The sequence below is a fragment of the Toxorhynchites rutilus genome, chromosome 3, assembly GCF_029784135.1.
Source record: "Toxorhynchites rutilus septentrionalis strain SRP chromosome 3, ASM2978413v1, whole genome shotgun sequence".
Taxonomy (NCBI): Eukaryota; Metazoa; Arthropoda; class Insecta; order Diptera; family Culicidae; genus Toxorhynchites; species Toxorhynchites rutilus.
Genome location: NC_073746.1, coordinates 165,952,980 through 165,961,892, shown reverse-complemented (window position 1 = coordinate 165,961,892; position 8,913 = coordinate 165,952,980). Strand labels below are relative to the sequence as shown.

The window sequence follows — 8,913 nt, the reverse complement described above, 5'->3', positions numbered from 1 at the left end:
AAGATGTAGTTCTACGTCAAAAAATGTCCAAAGTAAAAACGAAAGTGTTTTTACTCATCAACCCGGTTCGTTGGCATTTAAGTTACTCAACATTGCGTACGATGTCGCAAAACCACGCACTCAATTCTTTGGTCCAACTACGAGGGCAGCAATTATCTGCGATCTGCCGTCAAAACAAGCAATGCGAATTTACCGACCCCATGCATAAACCTTACATCAGGTCAAAAGAAACGGGCGGAATCATACGGATTGTATCAACGGAGCAGAAACACAAGACTTTTTTCTCTCTCTTCATTATTATCTTTATTTACAGCAACAGTGGGGTAAAAGTGCAACATATCAGTTGCATAGCCGAACACTCTTCATCTCGGCGAGTCTACTGTCGAGCGCATTGTGGACCTTTACCTCCGACATTGCGACAGACAATACTAGTGTCATTACGGGCTACGGGTATGGCTCAGCTTAGCAAACAAGCTGGGAAATTATTGGAAATTATCTTGTCATAAGATTACGGCCGCAAAGTGACACGTGCACGGGGGCGCATCACTCGATACTTGATACGCAACATTCCGTTGGGAAGGCCCCACTGCGGATGAAACCTCGTGTTGACTATTTACAATAGCTCCGCAATCGGAAATTCTTTAGATTACAGCTTGCGAAAAATGCATTTGTTTCTTAAAATTGTATCATCTTACTACAATACTCGTTCAGGTATTTACGATCAATATGAATGTGAGTTTGGCATTTGGTTCGGTTCAAAATGTGGATTTCTGTTGGAATGATCACAATCACAATTCCTAAGTATGCAACATTTGGCCTTACTTATCATATGTACAAGTAATCCTTCGCAGTCTAGTGGATTTTTCTTTACAATTTACCCTAATAGTTATCACTTCTTCAAAGAAGTACAATTGTGGTCATCGGTATCACTCGTTGCGTTCAGTTTCTGATCGTAACGTTGACCAATACGGTACTACCTAATAAATTATGCTAAAACTAAATCTTCAGACGCAGTTCTACTGAGATGCGGTGATGGCGGCAGGTGCTTTCTTTTTTTCGCTGAAGCCTTCTAGCTTAGTTTCACCGGATTCTACAGATTTGTTCATCAGATGAGGCGTGTTCCAGGGTTGCACCTCTCCGGAGGCCCACATAACGTAAACCAAATTGGTGACATGGAAAACGCCAAACGAGATCCAGAAGACGACGCGCCATTCCTCCAGTGAGTGCTGTGGGGACAAAAGCAAGACAAGAATAACAAAACATTCGACAAGGGCGCAGATTATCAAATTACATTGGGAGTCATAACTCCAACCACATAGGGAACGATGATTCCTGTGATAGCGCCAATACCGTTCGTGATTGCCATTAAACTTCCGGCATAATTTGGGCTCAGATCCAGTGGATTAACCTTCATGCCGGGATAGAATGTACCCATAAGACCCATGGCGAGAGTGAACAACGCAACCACCAGGGCACGATCGCAACCTGCATAAGAAGCTCCCACGATAAAGAAAGCAGGACCGGCGGAAGCTGTTGAAACATAAAATATCGATCACTCGAACAACCAATTCACCATAAACATTTTCTCACCAATAGTGGTAAACAACTTCCTTCCAAAGGTGATCGTCATTCTGCCGGAGGAGATCAACCAATCGCTCAGCACTCCGGTCGATAATGACACTATCCACATTACCAGGTATGGCAGCGAAGAGAACAACCCGTTAGCCTTAATCGAGAAACGCAGCACATCACTCATGTATTTCGGTAGATCGGTGACCATGATGAAGAATCCCCAGTCGTGACCAATTTGGGCGCAAATTAATGCCAACATTGGAGCACTCGTCAGGATATAGCGCCACGGAGTTGGTGGCAGGGTTTTGTCGCGAGTCAAAGTTCCCAACTCTTTCTTGAGGTATTCCTTCTCCTTGTCACTGATGAATGGATGCGATTCTGGGTCACTGTAGCAGAACAGCGTCTATAACAAAGAAGGAACAATGACCGAAGTGTTCAATTGTGGATGAATCAAACATTCGAACTTACGAAAAGCACAAACCAAAGGATTCCCAGTGCTCCGAAGAAGTAAAATACTGACGACCAGCCATCGATGTTGTGCAGCAGCAGTCCCGAGATCATGTTTCCAAGAATCGTGCCGACTTGTCCACCTCCGAACACCAACGAACCTAGCTTACTTCTCTCTTTCAACGGAATCCATGAAGCCAGCAAGGCGCTCAATGCCGGGAAAGTCGTACCCTCGCCCAAACCCATCAACACGCGAATCACGATCAGTGCCGTCGATCCACCCAGATTTACCGCCCACGGAGTGATCAGCGTGAAGAATGCCGTCGATAGGATTCCCAAGCTCAGCGTCCACTTTCCACCGAATTTCTCCGCCAGAATGCCCCCCGGCAGATGGGTCAACACATAGCCCCAGTAGAAGGAGGACAAGATAATACCTTGCAGCTCCTGGTCCCAGTTGAACTCGCCGCCGACGAATTCCTCCAGATTGGCGTCATCATCAAGCGCACAGACGCCTTCGTCATGCTCTATGCTACTCGTTTTGTTCACCATCTCGGTGATGGCGATCGAGAGACAGATCCGCATCGTGTACGCATTGAGGATCGCCAGGAAACCGAAGATCGCCAATACCACCCGCTGGGGTATTATGAAAACTGTGATAGAGAGAAAGTAAAAGAAATATGTTAGCAATATAATATTATAATAGAACATAACAGTAAAGTTATAGTGGATAATTAGACTTGTGTCGTTCTATATATTGAATTTAGAAGTTGAGATCACACCATTAGAACAAACTAATATCGTATGCGGCATATTAATTGCTCCCTTATACATAAGACACTGCCATTTGAGATGCGTTCTAAGGGTTTCTTTGTTTATGTGTGTGTTATAACTCAGGAGTAAACGTAAACAGAAAGCGTCAATTTTTGCAATCGCTGTTTCTAGCCATAGCAAAGTGACAGCGTATTCGTGATTTATCCCGCGCGCAAATACCGCAAAACCAAATTGCGGCCTATATTGGAGTGTCCCGGTAGACCAGCTGTACTTAACCTTTTTTATAAACGTGTTAAGCTTGTTTTTCAACCCTGCACAATGAAGACAAGTTTACACGATTTTTTGCGAACTTTTTTCGCCAACCAATCAGTGATCTCTTGCGCAAGAGCGAAACAAGATAGAACTTCCCAAGCTTTCGCTGCGAAAAGATACGAATTCGCGTTGCTTTGGCAGTTGCCTCTGCCCACATCAGAAAGTTGGAACAAGACAATCAAGATGGGTGCAACAAGATATAAAAAAATCGCTCAGTTTCACATCGAGCTTGCTGCAGGATAATAAATAATTTTCCGAATTTCTAGTTGTAATTTACTGAATTTCCTAATATTGAATGGTATCTAGTTCGAGATATACTTGAACTCACATTCGTTAGTAATATGAATTTGTTTCACCAATCTCGTACAACTTGCTTTCGTTGTAAGGACAATAGTTTGACAGATTCGCATGATTTTGTAATTCAATGACTTTAGCCTGAAAAATTTCCCAAAAACCAGTTTCGCGGCGGATACATTCGCTCATTCTAAAACAGGCATTAGCCATGGTATCGCGGACCGCAGAAAATAAGGATGATGTTAAAGACACGATCGCATTGTTGACGCAGGACTACAAAGTTATAGGCGGCGAGAAAAAACATTATGAAAATTTAAGAACGAAACTCTTTAGTGAAAATACAAGAGCCGATGAATGAATAATTTCACTGTCTGAGTGGAACAAATGTTTCACGAAGCAATAAAACGCTAATTTGAGCAGATTTTTTAATGAACTCTTAGCATGACCTTATACTATTGATCGCTGTCTAGAGCGATATTGAAACACTCAACTTATAGAATATTAAAGTAGTTTTTCAGTATCTCAAAATTACAAATATAGTATAGCAAAATAACATTTCCAACGCGGCAACCTCTGCAGAACATATTTTTAACTTCAGTTTTCCATTGAAGGGAGCATGAAAAATACCACGTTTAACCGGGAAACAAACGAATTCACGAAAATTTTATAATGGTTCGAAAAAAGGCATCAATATTTACCAGTCATCTAGCTAGTAACCAGATGACAGCATCAGCGATGCTTTCCAAATGACTATTCTCATGACCGAGTGTTTAGTTTAGTTTTCTAAATTAGCCTTTTTTAATACCATGGACAGACATACAACTGTACTAGCATTGTACGTGTACAACGTTGTACAGGTACCACGGTAGCGTGACAGACATACTTTGGTTGTGCATTGTACTGCATGTCAAACTGACAATCAGAAATTTAACCAATTTTTACCACATATTTCAATGAAAAAGGTTTCTTATCTGCCGTCTAAACTATCAAACACAACAAACAAGCTTCCAATCTGAGTTCTTAACTCAAGAGAAAGCCAATGAAAAAAAACAGGAAGTGGGTTATATCTATGGTATAACCGTAAGGGTGACGTAGGACTATCGTTGATTTAGAGATCATTTGTTTGAAGTTGAATCTAAATCCATTCTGAATGAATGAATAAACAAATATTTAGGAGACTTTGAAAACGAGAGCGTTACGTTGGAGGCACAAGGTTTTATGCATCCAATATTGGATACAAAAAACCTTGTTCTGAAGAATAATCTTCAGAAGCTTTCCTGCTAACTGCAGTTGATTGACAAATCACAAATGTATGTGGTCGCAGTATTATTTGGATAGAAAACATTAAAATAAACTCTTTCGCTTTAATGTAATTTTCAATTCCAAGGGGAACTGGCAGATTATTTTTCAGCAACGATCACTTCTTTCCAGGTTTCTTCTCGATAACCAGCAAACAAAAAGAGTTGCGCGCGTGTATGTGTATGTGTGTGTGGCGGCTGCTTCGATGTCTTTCCGGGGAACCGTTTTTCGATGCTGATACACTCTTGGTCACCTCCTCTTCTCCTTCTGATCGATCGGCTTTTCTGCGCTCCCTCACAGTTAAAACAAACTGATTGCGTTCCAGGTCAGGTCAGGTAATGAATCGCTTGATCCCTCGCCGTCCGGCTCGTCCAGCAACGATGTTGTCTAGTCGGTGTCCTCACGAAAAATGAATGCGTTTCAAGGTAAGGTAAGGTATTGTATTATAGAGACTTTAAACTTTTTCAGTTCATTCGTCTCTAGCCTTGAGAAAGACCCTTGGAAAACTTTGCTCTACTCCAGCACTACACCTCCACCCTCTTGCCTTGAGAAAGACACTCGATCCCCCGCCGTCCAACTCGTCCAGTAACGATGTTGTCCAGTCGGTGTCCCGCTAATTACACTTGATTGAAGCATTACAAAATCAAATGTATTTGGTCGCTGAGTTATATGGTTAGAAAACATTACAATAAACTCTTTCACATGAATGTATTTTTCAATTCCTAGGGGAACTGGCAGATTATTTTTCTGCAACGATTAGATCTTTCCGGAATTTTCTCGATGCTGAATGGCATCCAAACGAAGAGTTCCGCACGTGTATGTGTGTGTGGCGGCTGCTCCGTTATCTTCCCGGGGAACCGTTTGTGGCATCACTCTCCTCCTGATGGATTCCCTTCTGGCCTAAGGTGCACAAACAGGCTCTTGGTGACATCGTTCATCCGTGCTTTCATGATAAACGAAGAGCTTCACCAAAACAGCGACAACATGCTCCAATCACTGTTCAATTATAACAGAGTGGATTTCCGAGCGGCACTCGCTTATATAATGATTGGTGATTTCAATAGCCTGTTTTGAAAGCAATTTTAAGGCTATTGAAACAAGTTTTTGGATCAAAAAGTAACAAGTATAGGACGCGTAGACATTTTATCTTTCGAATGAAGTGTTTATCATATCATTTCGTTCAGTTGTTTAGGAGCTATTAACGCTCAAAATCTCGGTCTCCGGCGTAACGCTTTCGTTTTCGAAACTTTGATTTTACACCCCGGTATAGAAATGAAAGACGTAGTCCTACGTCAAAAGTGTTTACCAAATGTTTTGATTCGGTTTGTTTATGCTACCCACCACTAACCGTCTATGGCGATGCGCACAGTACAACTGTAGCCATGTACAACGGTGAAACAGGTCGGTACAGATACAGCGATTGTACCGAGTTGCTTGCATGGTTCTAGCGCTGTACATGGTGACAGACATACAATTTTCGAAGTACAACGGTAGTACAGCTGTATGTCTGTCATAAGTATAAGGCAAAAGGCGAATGAACTGAAAAAGTTTGAGTGTCTGAAAAAGCCTCCATGATGCAAAACATAATCACCATTGAAACAATAAATTCCAGCTTCATTCCAGCAAAAAATATGAAAATAAATTCACTGTATTATTTTAGAATGTATTGAAATTTTCAAAATAACTCTTTATTCGAATGTTTTGGTGACCTTGAAGAGAATCGATGGATTTGCGTGGTTTTGTAGAGCAGCTGAAGATGGATGATTCATTCTTGTTCTTGTGAGAACAATGCACGAGATTTGTGTCCTTATTTCCAAGGCATGTGGTGCATTCGGTATGTATCGCATATATACTTGGCCTCTTACCACCGTTAACGCATTAAATTAGCAATTCATTCATGTGACATAATCAAACATAACCTATATTCGTCCTATCTAATGTTTCTCTTCTGTTTTACTTCTTCCCATCAGTGCAAGCTCTGCACTATACTTACTTCGTGCATATTCTGAGGCGAAGTATTTTGCTCTCTTCAACACGATAGCGAAATAGAAACTGAGGTTGACCAGCGCGACCACAATATTTAGAGCGCTCTCTTGGTCAGTCGACGACATGCATCAATCGCTAATCAATTTTAACTTGGATTTGGACATTCAATCAGGTTCATGGAAACTTCAATAAAAACATTTCCGGCACAGGATAATTAAAACACTTTGGAAACTTCTCACATAAACTGGATTTATTCACGCGATGTAACATGCTAAACAGTTGGAAATGGAAAATAAACGGTTTTGGCTATGGATCCATTCGTATGCTATTCCATCGTTGGCATTTGTTTTATGCTTTACTTCGGGAATTGCTGCTGTCTGTAGTTGTGTTGTGCACCACACGCTGCATTTCGGAAGGTAGGGAGAGGCTTCGATGGTAAAAGTGTAGGGATGGAATCGGGAATCTAACCTTTTTTGATACTTGCTCCTCTTTCGCGCTGTGGGTCGTGAACAGAAAAGTTGGGTCAATAAGTAACAAACATCAATCATACGCCTTTTATCTTTCGAATGAAATGATTTTCATATCACTTCCTTCAGCCGACAGAGAGATATTAACGCAAATACCCTCACACCCCAAACATAACACTCTCGTTCTCGAAATTTCAAGCTTAGACAAGAGATGCCAAGCTTTCTGATTTTTTAGGATTTCCCAGACATTTTGCCACACTCCCTGATATCCTGACGAATACTCGATTCATTCTGGTTTTACAGGAATGATCCTGATTTTTCTTGATTTTTGTGCTTTTTTTTGTGTTTTGGAATAAAAATTACCCGTAATAAATACAGTGGGATCCCTACCAAAATTTTCCTGGTTTGAAATGAGAACTGTCATAATAGCTTACATAAAATAAATATTCGGTCTGCACTTGTATCATGCTTACTCTTTGTAGATAATCTTCGGAATAGATAATCTATTCCGAAGCGATTCACGTTATCGGAGGTAGATTGTCAGCGTTTATTTAATCTCGAAGTTGACGTGAAAGAAAGTTACTTTATCAGATTACTATGCTTGAAAGCAGTTTCAAATCGTTATCTTTTGAATCAAAATATTTATTGATGATTTTTGAATGCTGTCCTGACTCTTACTTTACCATTTGTCCATACATGTTCTGATATTATCACAACAGCTTGTCATTATAATAAAAAATCATTACCAGATGCAGTTTTTTGTTCATCATTTTTCACAATTTTCTAAAAAACGATTTCCTATTACGTAGAATACATATTCGATTCGGAAAAGTAAAATTTTATTCATAATTCCAATTATGATTTCCGCTTCATAATGACAGAACACGAAGCTCAACGCCGTCAACGCGAATTGAATGAATAAATATTAAGGATTGTGTTGTGAGATTTTTTTTCTCATTTCTCACTTCAGGGATGAAAGCTTTTCTGTAAAAATTTCATCCTAGAAGTAAGAAGTTAGAGAAAAAAAAGATCTCGCAACACTATCTTTTGCAGATGTTATATGTATAAAACATAAGTATATATGATTCATGAACTATACGACCATACCATCAGCTAAGCCAACCTATTATTGGACCTTCAGATTATCACAGGTTCGGGTCCCTACAATGTTCCCTCTCAAAAAAAAAGCTTCGACTCTATGGACAGCATAAAAAAAACTTGAACAGTGTTCGACGTTTGATTGTGGTATAAAACTGTGCATATAAAACTGAAAACAAAAACAAAAATGTTGATCTAGTTTTGCCAAACATCATCACAAGCTTTCCGGACAACCCAATATTAATTATCCTGACTTCTCCGGATTTTCATTTTCATTCTTCCTGATTTCAAAAAAAAAAAGGTGGCAACCCTGGCTTAGACACCAGTACAGATGCGAAAATGATGTGATGCAAAAATACAGATGCACTCTTTATCAGACGGCATGAAAATCGTCGCGGTTCCTCCACCGAATAAATCTCATTACCGTGTGTGTTGTTTATCTTCCAATTTTTATGGTATCGAATAAAACCGCGGCGTGCGATATCAACGTTGAGAGAGTCTTCAAGCTAGAACAAAACTGTGACTTGAATAATGCTGTTCATGGCTTTAAAAATTCCCAGTTCATTCGTCTCTAGCCTTGGAAAAGGCCGATTTTGAAAACTAAACTCTCGGCCGTGAGAAAGGCCATTCGGGAAGCCTCGATACCGTCTGGTCGCTATCTGAATGA

General features: G+C 40.3%; 1 protein-coding gene across 2 annotated transcripts in view; it reads right to left on the bottom strand.

Moving 5' to 3' along the window:
• Nucleotides 1–277: 277 nt before the first annotated feature.
• LOC129779381 (putative inorganic phosphate cotransporter) overlaps nt 278–8,913 on the bottom strand; it is an 81,175-nt gene continuing 72,539 nt past the window's right edge. For both annotated transcript variants that reach the window (XM_055786814.1, XM_055786815.1), the window contains exons 2-5: nt 2,041–2,669; nt 1,591–1,975; nt 1,292–1,530; nt 278–1,226 (exon numbers count right to left, since the gene is read on the bottom strand). In XM_055786814.1, the coding sequence (XP_055642789.1) occupies nt 1,017–1,226; nt 1,292–1,530; nt 1,591–1,975; nt 2,041–2,669 (1,463 nt within the window). In that variant the 3' untranslated portion in view covers nt 278–1,016. The remainder of the gene's footprint in view (nt 1,227–1,291; nt 1,531–1,590; nt 1,976–2,040; nt 2,670–8,913) is intronic.